Source organism: Coptis chinensis, chromosome 2 (genome assembly GCF_015680905.1).
Source record: "Coptis chinensis isolate HL-2020 chromosome 2, ASM1568090v1, whole genome shotgun sequence".
NCBI lineage: Eukaryota > Viridiplantae > Streptophyta > Magnoliopsida > Ranunculales > Ranunculaceae > Coptis > Coptis chinensis.
Window position 1 is genome coordinate 10,288,797 of NC_141457.1, and position 17,471 is coordinate 10,306,267.

At 36.9% G+C, this 17,471-nt stretch overlaps 1 protein-coding gene and 1 pseudogene across 1 annotated transcript; one reads left to right on the forward strand and one right to left on the reverse strand.

Annotated features, from left to right (window-relative positions):
- The first annotated feature begins 5,728 nt into the window (after window positions 1-5,728).
- On the forward strand, window positions 5,729-6,513 carry LOC147514819 (isoflavone reductase homolog; annotated as a pseudogene).
- A 4,898-nt stretch (window positions 6,514-11,411) lies between these two features.
- Window positions 11,412-12,155, reverse strand: LOC147514820 (protein FAR1-RELATED SEQUENCE 6-like). The gene is made up of 2 exons (XM_086592697.1): window positions 11,778-12,155; window positions 11,412-11,504 (listed from the first exon to the last, which is right to left on the reverse strand). Exons 1-2 carry the CDS (start codon window positions 12,153-12,155, stop codon window positions 11,412-11,414), a joined length of 471 nt encoding a protein of 156 aa, XP_086448823.1.
- Window positions 12,156-17,471: the final 5,316 nt, after the last annotated feature.

Here is a 17,471-nt window from a genome sequence, read left to right on the forward strand (position 1 = left end):
GAATCATCATATGCCTCGGAAGATAGATTATTACGAGCTATTATATATATATATATATATATATATATATATATATATATATATATATAGTTAGGCTATGTGAACAGCCAATTTTCGGACAGCCATCGAACAGCCAATTTTTGACCGTTAGATCGTTAGATCATCTAAACTAATATCAGAAACCAACTTTAAGCCTTAAGCACGATATTATGATATTTTGATATTTCAAAAAATCACCATTTTCGTCTCCAAAAACAAAACTTACGATACTGATTCAAACAAAACCCCAAATATTCAAACAAATCGGATGCAGTTTCAAATTAAAAATCAAACCCCCAATCATTCAAACAAGTGGTGGAAAAGATACTTTGGGAAGAAGACTTTTAAGTCTGATATACCCAAAACGAAGTGTTGTAATCACTATACGTAAATGGGCAGAAGAAGGAAACCCAGTTGGTAAATATGAGCTTAATCGTATCGTTTGTGAGCTTCGGAAGCTTAGACGATATAAACATGCTCTTGAGGTACTGCCCCTTTTGTTTATTTGTAGAAATTTGTATTGTTTTTGAGTTTTTGGTTATGTTTTTGGATGGATTGTGATTTGGGTGTTTGTTATATTGTGTTTAGTTGTGGAAATGTTTAGTCTTTTTGATATTTGGGATTGTTTGGCTGGTGGTTTGTTTACTTCTTTGTGAATTTTGTTTAGTTTTAGAATTTATGAGTTGGGTAATAATGGTACTGTGATAATTTTGTTCAGTTAGTCATTTGGATAAGTTGTTATGGAAATGTGATTAGTTTTTTGGGGATTTTAGCTCTATGGTTTCTAATTCCAAATTGGGGATTTTTGGGTGTGTTTGAATAGTTTAAATAATTCTAAACTTCCACAGGTCCACTTTAGTAAGCAATTTTGGATAAAACTATTGATTTGTTGCGTTTAGTCGCACTTTTGAATGGACGTAGCTTTTCAGAGCTTCTTTCACAAGTAGCTTGGAAATCTCAAGGGAGCTTGGAGGAGCTCTATTTGGAGAATAACGACATCTCTGAGTTTGGAAATCTCAAGTAAATCCTACCCGATCTCGTCGTTTTTTGTACAAAGCATTGACATGCTCAACTGTAAATCTGTTTGCCTACAACAAGAGAAGATAGTTTTTGGTGACAGTGCGTACTTCCAATCCATATGTGTTTGTCCTTTCAGTGATTCTCAAGTTCGCACTGCATGAAAATCCAAGTCCATGAAAATCGAAAGCATTATGGTGACAGGCGACAGCTGGGGTACGACAAATTCCATTGCCAAAGAGGTTGGAATGAAAACCGTCATTGATGAAGCCAAGCCTGATACAAAAGCTGAAAAGGTGAAGGAGTTATAGGTATGTTGTTCTTCTTGGAGGCTATTATTTGTGCATTAGCTCTTGTTTGTATGGCATTATGGTGTAAACACAAAATTTCATGTGTCTCTTAATTATGTTCTTGTTATAGCTTTCTATCCTGATTATATTTCAAAATTTTCATTTGATCTCCAGAGCAAGGGGTTGACTGTGGCTATGGTTGGTGATGGCATCAATGACTCGCCAAAGACTAGTTCTTCTTGAAGTTGGAATGGCAATAGGAGCAGGTACAGACATCGCCGTCGAGGCAGCTGACATTGTTCTCATACAAAGCAACTTAGAGGATGTGATAACTGCCATCGACCTCTCTAGGAAAACCTTCTCTCGCATTCGTCTAAACTACATTTGGGCTTTGGGTTACAATCTTCTAGGCATACCAATTGCCGCAGGGGCTCTTTGGTAGTTGGGCATGGTTGCCTTGTGTTTTCAAGTTGGTAGTTGGTTTCTGTATAAACTACATTTGGGCTATGGTAGTTGGGCATGGTTGCCTTGTGTTTTCAAGTTGGTTTCTGTTGGTCTTTCTATGTACATATTCCGTATGTAATAAAGTTGGCTTCTGTTGGTCTTCATTTGTTACTATATAGAAAGTTCTGTACTTAGAAATCCAGTTTAGAATAGGCAGATTTGAGACTTATTCATACTTTAGGATAATATAACGGAGAGTTCCCTCTCAACATACAAACATAGTTTACCAAAAATTCTGACAGCCAAAATAACTGAAAGCCATATAAACCCTCTCAACATACAAACATAATTCTGACAGCCATATAAAACTCTGACAGCCAAAATAACTGAAAGCCATATAAACATATATAGAGAACATAGTTCATGTGAACTCTGTTAAAACTCCGACAGAGTTCACCGAAAATAACTGAAACAAGGCAAAATTCTAACAGAGTTCACCGAAAATGCTAGTTAAAACTCTGACAGAGTTTACCGAACTCTGATAGAGTTCACCAAAAATAACTGAAACAAGGCAAAATTCTGACAGAGTTCACCGAAAATGCTAGTTAAAACTCCGACAGAGTTTACCGAACTCTGACAGAGTTCACCGAAAATGCTAGTTAAAACTCCGACATAGTTCACCGAACTTTGACAGAGTTCACCGAAAATAACTGAAACAAGGCAAAATTCTGACAGAGTTCACCGAAAATGCTAGTTAAAACTCCGACAGAGTTCACCGGAAATAACTGAAACAAGGCAAAATTCTGTCAGAGTTCACCGAAAATAATAGTTAAAACTCCGATAGAGTTCACCGAACTCTAACAGAGTTCACCGAAAATAATTGAAACAAGGCAAAATTCTGACAGAGTTCACCGACCATGTCAAAGTGTCGTCAAATAGAAACTCGTTTCCTTGGTTTAGTACTTACTGCACTGACAAAGGTGAGTTGACAACTTCTTGTCTAAACCATCTGACATTTCAAGCTAGTGCAACCTCATGTACGGCCACCTAATGACATCTTTCATGTTTCATGTTTCTAGCTGAAGTTTCATATGCATGTCTAGAAAGACCATTCATTATCAGTTCTAGACTTCTAGTATTGACACTCTTTACTGGGAAATTGATAGATTTGTCAATCAAGAAATGTGTACCCTGTGACTCAAAGGATATCCGGCCAATGACCTAGTCTTACAGAATTGAAACAAGTGGGCATAATATTGCTTTAGTTAGTAGCAGCCAATAATTGAAATTTGAAACAAACAGTTGCTTTAATAATCTACAATCAATGGTAGATTCATAGGTGATTAGAGTACTAATAAAAAAGAGTAACAAAAGAATCTACCAACAAAGATGACAAAGTAAAAATATCCAAATCATCGGGAACTAAAACAATCAATGTAATAAAATATGTCAGACCGGCTAATACACCATAATATCCAAATCTTAGAATCCACTGCAGCATTAACATCCTATGGTACCACACCTCGGTACATCAAAGATCAAGCCATGTACTTCCCATGACGAGGGTCACACTTCGCCATCATGGATGAGGGCTCAAAGGCACTGTTGGTAATTTCAGAGACAGATAGTTGTTCATGGTAGGCCTTTTCAACAGACATAACTGGAGCATAAGAAGAAAGCATGAAATGGATACATAGATATGGAACCAAGTTAGTTTGGAACTCTCTGACATCCACATTGAGGGCTCCATCAAAACGGAGTGAAGCAGTTAGAGAAGAAATGACCTGTGAATAAGGAATAACAGTCAGTCCTCTCCATATCCAAAATCATTTTCATCAACTTTATACAACATACAAGATCAACATAATTATCAAATCATTAGTTCATTAAGATCAATCTTCAATTCTTCAGCTATCCGAAAATAAGAATAAAAGCACTTTAAATGACATACAAGATCTCCTTATTTAAATGCAAAATTTGTTCGTTTAAACCATAATCATGAGAGGCACGTTCCAGTTTCTACCTACAATAATCCCAATCAACAGTCACATCACCTTAATACTTCCAACATAATTTCAGAATCAGGTAATAGTATCCATATGTTTTTTTTTTTACAATTTCACTATATAAACCACATTCATAACAAACACAATTAGCTAAATTCAAGCAAAAATAAGTTCATTCTTGTAACGCCCGTATTTTTAAAATACGTTTTTATCTATTTATTAATTAATTAAATTATTTATTTTAAAAATTCGTCGGATTGGACTCGGGATACGTGGGCCTGGTTTTTGGGCCCGAGTCTGTGTTGGGCTTGGGTTTCAGACCCAAGTATATAAACACATTTTTCTAGAAAATAGGGTTCAGAGAATAATAAAATAATGAAAATGGAGGCAGAGAAAAAGCTGGATTGCTGGAGGGTAGAACGCGACGACTCGGACTCGGAGGAATTTCGTCGAGCTGTTCATTGTTGTGAGTAGATTTTATCTTTCACTGACTACTAAAATTAAGGTTTTTCGTCTGTTTGAATTTTCGGATTTACTGTCCAAGCTATATAAGTTTTGCTCGTTCTTCCGGTTAGCTTACGCTCGATGTCCATATATTCAGAGGGTCTGTCGGACGTAAAACCGTAAAAGTGTAAGCAGTTATTTTTCTTGTATTTTTCGTATATAAGACACAGTTTACTTCAACTGTGCGTTTTTGATGTTCTGCTCGTCTCTTCAAAGATGATTCTTATGATTAGTATTGAAACCTTGTTAGATTACAGGACGATCCAAAGACTCGTAGGTGGTTATTAATGGAGGCGCGAGCCCCAAACCTCCTCCTCTGGCCTGTAAATGATTAGGACGCCTTTACTGTGATACTGCTGGTTTGTGAGTTGTAATTTTTCGTTGTTTGAAGTATTTGGATGTTGGGTTATTAGTAATGGGATTAGGAGGATTGATGGAGGAGATGAGGGATGCGAGTGTGGTGCTGTCGATTGGAGCTCGGAGAGAAGCCATTAATGGCGGTCGCGGTTTCCAGATCTAGTTTTGGGTGATGTGGGGATCTAAGGATTTGAGGTGTGTGGGTTAATTAATGTTGCTTGGTTTTCAAAGAGGAGTGAAACCGCGGGGTTATTTTTGGGTGACGATTTGGAATTTGGGGTGGTCGATTTGGGGGTGGTGGTGGCTGTTGGTAGCTAGAGAAGATGAACAGTAACAAGCCGATTTGGGCTTGGGCCAAATCGGTTGGGCCGAAAACATTAGTTTGGTTGGGCCGGTTTTTAGTTAAGTTGTATGGGCCGGATTCTATTTTAAGTTGTTGGGCTCGGTTTATATTAAGTTTTGTAGGGGTGTTCATCAAAAACCGAAAACCGAAAAACCAAACCGAACCGGATTGAACCGGCCAATTTTTCCAGTTTTTTGTAGACCCAGTTCGGTTCTCGGTTCCTAAAAGTGAAAACCGACTGGGTCGGTGCGGTTCTCGGTTTCATGTCTCAGTTAACCGATGCCAACCGAACCGAACCGTGTTTAGTTCATACCCTAAGTTTTGTTTTATTTCAACCATTGGATTAGAACTTAGAAGTCTAATCTTGCAGCCGTCTACTCCTTCTCAAATCTCAATCACGAAAAGGGGCTTTGACAGTGAAGCTCACCCCTGAAACAGCACCCCTGAAACAGCAGGAAGTGGGGGGGATTTGACGAACTTGGAGGAAAGGATGACTTCAGCACTTATGAGTTGGAAGAGAGGATAGCAAAATCGAAGATTATAATTTTTGAGGGGGAATCATCCCTAAACCCATCAAAGTCCAATTCAACATCTAGAAGTGTCCGGCGAGCTCACGAAAGTGACTCATTAGATTCACGATTAATCTAGCGCATTTGTTATGTCGGGCACTCTTTTCCTTGGGGATGGTAGGCAGAGTTTAGGTTTGATCTACATGTTCGGACACAACCATGGCAGTGAAGAGCAAGGTTCTCGTAATAGGGGGAACTTGATACATTGGTAAGAGATTTGTTAAGGCAAGTTTAGCCCATGGTCATATAACTTCACGTACTTCACCGGCCGAAATTGGTTTTCAACATAGACAAAGTTCAAATGCTCATTGATTTTAAGCAACAAGGTGCCCATTTAATAGAAGGGTCATTTTTGATTACCAAAGCCTTGTGCATGCTGTGAAACAAGTTGATGTTGTTCGTGGCGCAATTTCTAGTAATCGATAGTAATAACCTCCTCTTACAACTCAAACTTATCGACGCTATCAAAGAAGCCGGAAATATCAAGGTAAGATTGTCCTATGATCAAATGTAAATTATTTCATTATTTTAAATTCATGCTCAACATTTTATAATTTGCATGATTTATGTGCAAGATTTTGTACAAAAAGTCATAGAATTCAACAAAAATATAATTTATGTACAAAATTTTACAAAATGATTCTTACCATCAGAATTCGGTATGGATCCATCAAGAATGGGACATGCACTTGAACCCGGAAGAGATGCATTTGATAAGAAGATGTTAGTGAGAAAGGCCGTTGAGGATGATGGTATCCCTATCACTTATGTCTCTGCTAACTGCTTTGCTGGCTACTTCGTCGGTAATCTGTCCCAACTAAAGGGTTCATTTATTCCTCCAAGGGATAAAGTGTGCCTATATGGAGATGGCAGCGTGAAAGGTACTACAAATTGCAAATAACAACTCAGTATGTTCCCATTTCATCCTCAAGTGGCATAATAGTGCCTCTGCAACTGTGGGGTTGGCTGTTTTCTATGGGTTTATGTTGATACATTGGTTGACTTTAGCGTCACCATTATGGTATTTAACTATTTATTTGTATTAGTAAAGAGCTTTGTCCCAATTCTCTTGGTTCAATCCAACTTCTTGCACCCATTTCTCTGGTCCTTTTCAGGGAAAGCAATTCCTGATTTCCTGGTAATAGAGATGTCATTGGCTCATTGCATTGTATTTGTTGCAAGGCCACAGCAAGATCCATGTATTACATCGTGCTAAAAGTGTTCATGGAGTAAAGAAGAACATCCCAAAAGTCTTGAGCTGGTAAATACATAGTCCCACATCGCCCAGAGTACAAACAATAATAAGATTACAGGTTTATAAATACATGGGCTTGGTTAGTTAACCAACTATTGGGCTTGGGTTTGGTGCAAATCAGGCCTTAAGCTAGTAAATAAGCATTTTTGTAAAAGGGGCCTAAGGATCGGTTTATAAACCGAACCGAACTGAATTTACTGTTCGGTCCACATCCGGTTTTTGTGATCCATCGGTTTGTTGACGGTTCTATTTTTTAGGAACCGAATAGTAACGGTTCGGCTCAAAATTTTACCTAAAACCGGACCGAACCGAACCGTGGACACCCCTAAAGTTTTGGACCAATTTGGCTTAGCCTATGGACCGGTTTCATTTTAATTTTCGGGCCGAACTCAGTTGTGTTTTGGGCCAGTTCAGTATACGTTTTTGGGCCCGTTTCTAATATTGCTTGGGACCAGTCCATTGGACTTAAAATAGATCTGTTTGGGTTTTCCAATGTTTAAACTTTCGGGTTCTAAGGTTGGGCTCGGCCAGTTGGGTCCGAACCAAGACCGTGGTCATGAGCCCATGAGCCATGCACCTTTGTCCTTAGCCATGAACCATGGCTATGACCATGAACCTGTCGAACACGAAAACGACAGTTTGACTTTGACTAGGACAGTTTGACTTTGACCATCGACCGTTGACTTTGACGGTTGACTTTGACCTTTGACCATGGACGGTTGACTTTCACCTTTGACCATGGACGGTTGACTTTCACCTTTGACTTTGACGATGACAGTTTGACTTTGACCATGACATGTTGAGTTTGACCTTGACCATGAGGTGTTGACCTTTGACCGTTGACCGTTGACTTTGACCGTTGACTGTGAATGTTGACTTTTCCAGTTTTTCATATGTTTGTTTATATGGATATATATATAGTAATAAAATACTGTCGGATATTGTATAACTTGGTTGGTAAATTATCTAATTTAGATTTGACGTGAATAGTGTGTAAAGCATATTGGGCTTTGATTGTGGACTGTGGACTGTTTATTTGTGCTACGTTTTATGTGTATATTATATGGACACATATAGTAACAAAATGCTGTGGAAGCTAGTGTATATTGGGTTGTCATTATCTAAGAAAGATTCGATAGTGATGCTGTGTATTTTTGACACGTGACGATATTGAGATGTTAGGAGACATTATATTCCTAATACGTTATAATAAAAATGTATATGATACGTTGAAGCATTGTGACATGATATAATATGCTGGGATAGTTATATTAATGCAATATCTTGGAGAAATGTATATACACTCCATTATTATATATGTGAGATGCTACTATGAGGTAGCATAGTATTGAGTGAATATTTGCCCCACCTGAGTGTGGTGTAGTCTGATATATTGGCGGCGGGAAAGTATGAAAATAGTTATGAGATATATTGAGATGTTTCTAAATATTGTAGCTTAGTGCAATAAGGTAATTGACCTTCACGTGATATAGTAGAAATGTTTATGAGTCATTAATGTATGACACCTGAATAAATTACATAACGAAAATCCTAGAACCTGACTACCACAACTCATGTGATTGGCCCTTCTGGCGTTTCAGTTAATCTGAATGGCCTTCGGCGCCCTTTCCGGCGTTCAAGAAAAGTTGAATGGCCCTCCCCGGGCGAAATTAATAGTGGCTTGATTATTCCGTTCGCAAAATAGAACGATGATGCGCAATATTTTATGCCGAATAGTGGCAGTGCTTACATAGATTTGGCTTCCGTGTGAGGATTTACCTGGTGTGCGGCATCCCGCTCAGGGTGGTTACGCACGGAGTGGCTCATTATGTAAGGGAGGCATGTGGATGTATGTACATGTTCGGTGTTGGGTAGCGATTGTGGTAGCCGAGAAAACTAGGTAAGACATAGATACGACGTGATTTTAGGGACACGCAAAGAAAACCTTAATTAATATAATTATGGTAATATGTTTGTTAATGATGTATATGTAGATAGATGATTATATATGGTTTTGCGAAGGGGTGGGTCAAACTAATTATTTGGGCGAGAGCGACCCCACTCTGTGATTGAGCATGAAATGAGGTACGTATATAATATGTTTGTTTGGTTATTTGTTTAGTTAGAACCTAAGGCGCATCGATGGAGGAACTACATGCCTTATTTATGATGCGTATAGTTTGTGGTGGGGTTAGTGGGAAGTTAAGGCGCCTCAGTGGAGGAACTACCTGCCTAGATTATTGTACTTAAGGATGTTGTATTAGTCGTTAAAAGTTAAGGCACCTCGGTGGAGGAACTAACTGCCGTATGGAGTATGTATATATTTGTATAAGTATATGTTGTTTTTAGAGCTACTCACACTAGCATTTTTATAATGCTGACCCGATTTGCATGTTTGCTTATCGGGTGTGTTCATTCAATGAACATAGTTGATAAGTTTTGACAGGTTTAGTGTTGAAGAAGGTTGGTCTTTGCTTGTGGTTTTCGCGTTATCGTTGCATCTCGATTTGTTTTGTTTTCCTCGAGGTGATATAGAATTTCAGTCTAGACAATGTTTTTGTATTTTCATTTGTAAATTTTATTAAAGAGTTATTGAAAGGAGAGTTGTAACCTAATCTTATTTGTGAATCTTTGTCATGAAGAAGACTTTTGTTTAAGTTAAAATTTTTATTGGTTTTTATTATCCGCATATTTAAACTGTTTATGGGTTTTTGGGAGTTGAGAGTGCGTCACACCTCGGAGATCGAAGAGTCGGGGACAAATAATGTTTTTCCGAATTCTGTCGAAATTCGGGGTGTGACAATTCTACTATTAAACAAGCATTCCTGTGAAACAAGCCTGCTGCTAACCCAAGCTTGTGGAAAACAAGGAAGCCTTGTAGACCAGTACAGTTGTCAGCAAGATTCAAAACTAAGTATCCAGATAGAACTATACTTAGCTTAACATGCAAGTAAAAACACCGCAAGATTCAATCCAGACTCCTTATCAAAATTGCAGGTATGCAAGTAATACTTACATCTCACAAATTATGTCTTATTTTTCTCCGGACAATTTCTCGAGTCATGGTTAGCTATCTTTCCACAGTTTCTACACATTCTTCCTGGATTGTTTAGGACTATCTCCCTGGGGGATTTCCATCTCTCCACATTCTTCTTCCTCCCTTTTGTTTAAGAAATGTTGGGATTCAAAATCAATATCTGAAATAAAGATTTCGAAGTCAAAATCAAATAAATTTTTATATCAAATTAAACATTAAACATTAAACCTATATCAAATTAAACATTAAAATCAATTAACCTGTGAGGTATCAATCGAATGCTCTTCAACTGAATGCTCTTCATTATCTGCGACTCCTTCGCTGGAAGTTTCATTCAACTTTGAAACTCTAATAGACATTTCACCCATCTTTTCTATAAAATATGAATAAGCCTCAACACTATTCCCTGCATCGTAAGCCACTTTAGAAGCAACTTTGATACAATGAGCCACTCTCAAAGGTTCATGGTTTTCATGGCCGACCACTAATCCAGTATCAAACTCCGCTTTATACGTGTTTGCCTTTTGCATCCACCGGTTTAAAAGAAAATGCCTTGGAATCTCTTCAATTTCATAACGCTGAAAAATCTTTAACATGTGACCACAAAGTAACCCCATAAACTGAAAATACTTACATTCACAGTCTCCCTTTAAGGTTCTTCTATTGAAACTCACTTTCCAAACGGACTTCTTCTGCGGGTCTCTGAATTTCACCATGTAGCTTCCGATTCCATTGTCGACAATCTCGTCCCCATCAATTTTGTACTCCATCTTTACCTTCTCTAATTGCTCCTTAAATTTATTGAATGCATTAATTGTATAGACCGACACAACATGCATAAGGAGAAAAGCATCTTTAGCCACAATTCGTGAACTATGCTCGGTGCGGTAATCATAATCTCTTTCATTCCTAGCAATCAAAGCCAATGACCTCTCATTACCATGTACAAACTCCATTAGCCTAGTTGTCGAATTTACGAATTGGTCATAATGAGAATTCATCGATTCACTTCTCCCAGTCGTATGCATACCAGCAAAAAATGTGTTACTGAGATAACAAGGAACCCATCTCTCCCGTATATTATACATTTCAGTCAACCAAGGATTTTCAGACAACTCATTATTCTCTATTATTGTACGCCATCTTCTTTCAAAATCACTAATCCTATACGAGAAAGAAATAGTGTTCTTCAAATTAGTTACCAGTGTCTCAATTTTAGTAAATGACAACTTCTCTTGAAATTTTTGCATAATATGCCAAAGACAGTAACGATGACGAGTATTAGGGAACACTTTGGCAATGGCTGCAGTCATCGCTCTATCCTGGTCAGTGATGATTGCAGTTGGCGCACGACCACCCATGGCTGCAAGCCAGGCCTTAAACAACCATATGAATGTATATTTTGTCTCATCAAGTAACAACGCACAGCCAAACTGAATCGACTGCATATGATGGTTGACTCCAGTAAAAGGGGCAAAAGGCATAGAGTATGCATTCGTACGATATGTGGTATCAAAAGAGACAACATCCCCGAAATACTCATACTGCACTCAAGACCTCCCATCAACCCAGAAAAAGTTTACTGCAGTCCCATTTTCATCTAGATCAATAACATAATAGAACTGAGGATCCTCGGCACTCTTCTGCATAAAATATCTAAGCACGGCAGTTGCATCACCTTCTTTAGGCATCTTTCTAGTCAAACCATAATGATGGTTCCAAAGAATCCTTCTTTGTAAACCCAAGTTCTTCCCCATTAAACACAACTTGACCTTTCCGGCGACAGTAATCCATTTTCACTAAAAATCTCGGTCAACCTCTTTTGCGCTTCAAGCATATTTTTTCTTCGATCTCATACAATTTCTCTTTGCTGGACTAACCAAACCGTGGCTATGTTCATTTTCAACGCAGCTTACAGAGTACATCTCTTCGTGTTTTCTTTTCATAATACGCATTTTAGCGGGACAACTACACTTGACAGTGCTCGTATTCTTAGAAACACCCACTTCTCCCACTTCTCTCTTATAGACCCCTTCACGTGCGCAAACCATTAAACAACCCGTAGCAAAATCCACACCTTTTTTCCTATCCGTCGACCGAACACGAGTCTCAAATCTCTCTTGTAGACCATACTGTCTGTAGTAAGTCTTTGCGTCGTCAACACTATTAAAAATCATTCCTACAAACGGAGCAACTAGTTTATGCGTTTCTCTATCCAGGGATTTATTCGAAGAAGACCCAACAACTACGTCTTCATCGATACTGATTGTTACATTTTCTGCCGTTGACTCCATACATGCACAATTTTGGGTGATCTAACGGTTGTGTATTAGCAGTAAATCGGCTACAGGAAATTAAAATATAAAAATTAACATCCGGCCAATAAACACAACCTAATAAAATTACCATACAAGTAGTTAATAACACAAGATACTTTTAAATAACGAAGAAAACATACCTTAAATCGAAAATGAGGGTTTGAAATTGGTCCAAAATTTGAATGGGGGTTTGATTTGTATGAATTTTTTGGTTGAATAATTAGGGGTTTGATTTTGATTAATCTGATTTGTTTAAATAATTTGGGGTTTGATTTTGATTTTGAAATGGTATAATTTGGGGTTTTGTTTGAATCAGTATCGTAAGTTTTGTTTTTGGAGACGAAAATGGTGATTTTTTGAAATATCAAAATATCAGAATATCGTGCTTAAGGCTTAAAGTTGGTTTATGATATTAGTTTAGATGATCTAACGATCTAACGGTCAAAATTGGTTTGTTCGATGGTCATCCAAAAATTGGTCGCTTCACCTAGCCTAACCGATATATATATATATATATATATATATATATATATATATATATATATATATATATATATATACTACTTATTGCACGTGGTACCCACGTGGGATCCACAAACTTTTTTTTTTAAACTTATAAACATTAAATTACTATTTTGCCCCTAAAAAGTTAAAAAAATAATAATGAAATATGAAATGACCAAACTGCCCCTACATCCACGCACATTCACTATTCACTCGACCCCTCGTTTTTCTATATATTAAAGATACCATGGTTTTATATACCTAAGGGTGGGATCCGTTTACCATGGTTTTTTATACCATGCATGGTTTATATCACCCCCCTTTACAAGATGAGTTAAAAGCTAATATTTTATGAATATGATCTCCTAATTATGGATGAATTTTTCACAAAAATTCGGCTCATTTGAAAACCTCTAACCTATTTAAAAATTGTTGACAACTTTAATTTTTTTTTAACGACCCAAATTTTTCGATTTTGCAATTGTCTTTTGACATTGTTAAACATCATCATATGAGCTAAAATTTTGTGGAGGTGATCTTCATGGTTTGTTGGATATATCCACTAAAAATTAGGTTATAGTTCGTCTTGTGGGTGAAGTTGTCGGCCATGGTATAAACCATGGTATTGGGTCAATTGTGTTTCCGCAATATACTAAAATGTTTTGGTTTTCATGCGGCAAAAAGATTCCATGAAAGTTTATTTTTCAAAGCAACAAACTTTCATGGATTTTGATTTGATTTTATTTTTTTGCAAGCGTTCAACTTGTTTTCCATTAAGACGCAAGTGAAATAACCATAATTTCCGGTACCCTTTAACAAAGTGTTTCCAAACCTACTTCTTGGTAAAGAGAGAGAGAGAGAAGAAAGGCTTGGGATATGATAATGTAGGAGCTTTACCTGAATTGGCTTTAGCAACATACCTATTTTTTCCCATAACTAACTAATAACCTAGCTAGCCACTTTTAAGTTTCTAATATCACCGGGAATAAAAAATTTCTTATAAGTTTTTGGGTTTTCACTGAATGGGATACAAAATAAAGATAGAGAGAGAGAAATATCTTACAAAATAAAGTTTTTGGGTTTTTGGGTTTTCACTTTTAAGTTTTTGAATAAAAAATATCTTAGAATGAGATAGAGAGAAATCTTATTAATTGAGTTGTCACTGAATGGGAGGAGGCTACCTTTATATATAACTAGGTAACCTCATTTCCAAGATAAAGAACTACTAGGATAAACACCAAGATACAAGGATTACCAGGATAAACACCAAAATTCAAGGATTACCTAGATCAACACATATGAGGTGTCCCATATGGGCTCAATGGTGGGCATCCATATAGGCCCACGGATTTCATAACACTCCCCCTTGGATGTCAACCATTATTATGGAAATTCTGGTGGATGCATCTTTTGTAGCATTCTTTTGGATGCTCTATAACTATCCAATGACAGATGCTTCATTAAAACCTTGCTAAGGACTAGTGGGAAAAACCAAAGTGAAGGAAAAAGAGTACAACATTATTCAGAATCATTGTGACTTACTTAATACTGCCTCATTAAAACCTTTACTAGGAAAATCCAGTGGGATAAAACCTAGATAAGGAAAAAGAGTACAATGCATATGTCCTGGGATACATTCTTCAGGATAACTATTCTATTTCTCCCCCTGATAAAAACAAGTCTTTATATGACTTGGTGGGACACATTCTTTATGATGGTCACCCTGTTTAATTAACCCCCTGATGAAAACAAGTCTTTGCATGGCTTGGTGGTGAATTCTTCGCAATTTAAGGAAGCTATTGTTGGATCTTGCTTTGTCGATTGCCAAGACATAACTGCATATTTATTAATAAAAATTTAACCTGTTTGAGAGTGACCCTTCTAAGGGTCAGATGGATAACCAAAGACTGCATAGCCAACTAGATCATAGTCATTAGTAGAACCATAAGAATAAAATAGTTTCATACCAGTTATTCCATAAAAATATCTCAATATGTGTTTAACATCATTCCAGTGTCTAAGTGTATGTGCACAATTATATCTTGATAAGAAACTAATAATAGAAAATGCAATGTCTGATCTGGTGCACGTAATGTGCTAGATACATAAATGTTTTAATATCACTAAAGTAGAGTATTTTCAAGACCAAGAACTTCCTCATATTCTTCCTTTAGTCGAAATGGATCCTTATCTAAATCCAAGTTCCGCACAACCATGTGCTTTGTCCATTTCATTCCAAAAATCTATAGTCAACAGTTTTCTCCAATTTCTTAGGAGTCCCAATCAAGTTTATACCAACCAAACTTGTTGCTACTATATTAAATCCAACCTCGGATTTTACTATAGGTCCACACCATATTTTTCAAAGAGTTTAATTATGCTTGAATAAAAAATTCCAGATTGGCCAATCTTTCTTTTGTCGACGAAACACGTGGTTTATTTATTTTTCATCATTGTCCTTTGATGTTCCAATAGCTATGCCATAGCTAAATATGTCATCCATGACAAGTGCTTTCCTATACCACAATTCACCTGAACATGCATGGAATATTGAGATTGATCTCTTCATTTTCAGGTACCTGTGCCTCTCCATAGGCAACCATAGGCATTTCAGTGAATTTGGATATTTGCACATTTTCATTATTTGTTTATGGAGCTCCAGCCATTACCTGGCTATTATTTGGACAAGATAGTTCCTCAGTTCTCCTCTCATAGGAGCACTATCTTTGGATCCTATTGGTCTACCACACTTTTAGCGTATAGTAGATTCATTTGCCGCCATGTTTGGACCCCGTCCAAATGGAACATTAACTTTGGCTGGAACATTCATGGTTACTTTTACTATATCATTAAATGCTTAGACATTTTCTCTACAACCTCTTGCAAGTGTATCATTCTCCTTATCTCATATAGTCACATTCATTGTTTGGATCCTTAATGAGATAGTGGACGTGATCCACGTTACTTCACATCTTTCTGAGAGCAACCATTGTTTTTCTCTCCCTAATGACGGGAAGACTGTCTCATTAAATTGACAATCATATAATACAGACTGTCTAAGTGAGCTTCTTACTCCCAACGTTAGATATGATACACAATGTCTTTCTCATTTATGGGAATAGTCTACCAGACATATATACATAATACTTTTCTCTATTTATATATCCATACATTTTAACATAAAGCAAAATAAATTTGTAAAGATTGATACTAGCACAAGTATATTAAGAAAAATAAAACTTAAGATTTATAATAAGGAAATTCAAAATATTAATGACAATCCTAGCCTAGACTTTCCATGAAGAGAACATAATATTAACTATAAACGTTTCATAAACTGGTAATAAAAATATAATTAACTAAATAAATCATTCTAAGGATGAAAGCTTGCTCGTCAAACTTGCCCATTGCTATTTGGATCCTCATACTGAACCTCAAGGAAATCGGAACAATCCAAATGAGTACCATCATTAAAGTGGTCACTCTTCCAATTCTCTATCACATTTGTTTCCATTTTCCTAGAGGCTTTATACTTTTCAACCTCTTCTATTGGAGCTCGGCAGTATTTTGCCCGATGTCCATCATTACCATCACATCTGTAGCACATATCACTGCTCTCCTGTTGTTTGTTATGAGGATTTGAGTCCCCTATATGCGGTGGAGCTGTCCACTTGTTCCAATTACCCTTTTGTTGGTCATTAGTATGCCAATGATCATTTTTTCTATTACCATTACCATCTCCATAAGGATGATAACCTCGATCACCTCTCCTAGTATTTTTGTCTCTTCCACACCATCTCCCATGTCCTCTACCATGACTACCACTAGCTCAAAAGCTGGCATTTGCTTCTGGAATTTCCATTGACCCAGTTGGTCTAGAATTATGGTTCTTGATTAAAAGATTACTATTTTGCTCCGCAACAATGAGACATGTTATAAGATTAGAATATTTGGAGAATCATCTCTCTCGATACTGCTACTGCAGGAGCACATTCAAGGCATGAAAGGTAGAAAGAGTTTTCTCTAACATCTGCTCATTAGTTATCTTTTCACTACACAATTTCAATCGAGAAACTATATTAAACAAACCAGAGTTGTATTTAGAAATTGTCTTATAGTCTTGGAACCTCATGTTGAGCCATTCACTTTGAGTGTTTGTATGACCATCTTTTGGTGATCATACCTATCCTTCAGGGATTTCCAAAGACCTGATGGGCCTTCCTCTGTTAGATACTCATTCTTTAAGTCATCATGAATATGATGACGTAGGAATATGAGAGTTGTGGCCTTTTCCCCTGGACTTATTTTGTTTCTTTCTTTAATAGCATTGCCAAGTTTTTTAGATTGTAAATGGATCTTGGCATCCAACTGCCATGATAAATCATTTTCGCCTCTAATTGAAAGAGCTTGAAAATCGAGTTTAGTAAGGTTTGATATCTTTCAAGTAACTATAACAGAATAAACAAAATTTAGGCATCAAATTTTCACGTTGGATCGAGATTTGGGCCAGTATTTTGAGTCACATATGCATGTATAACAACCACAAAATATCATTTATCGTAACAACTATTTATGCGTTGAAAACGGAGTTATAATGAATTATATGCATCAAAATAAGTTAAAATGGCTTAAAGGTCAAACAAGGTTAGCTGGGTTTTATTAACTTAAGACCCAGAACCAATAAAACATATGGGCTTTGGCCTTTAAAAGTTATTAGGCCCGGCTAACAATAGAGATGATGTCAACGTCATCTTCTCCACTAGAACAAACCGACCAGAACCTTTTAAA

Excerpts from the sequence above, each read along its gene's own strand:
- LOC147514820 (XM_086592697.1), bottom strand. The coding sequence starts at position 12,155 with ATGGAGTCAACGGCAGAAAATGTAACAATCAGTATCGATGAAGACGTA. Across the intron at positions 11,505-11,777 it reads AACACGAAGAGATGTACTCT|AAGAGTGCCGAGGATCCTCA; the intron begins GTAAGCTGCGTT and ends TATTTTATGCAG.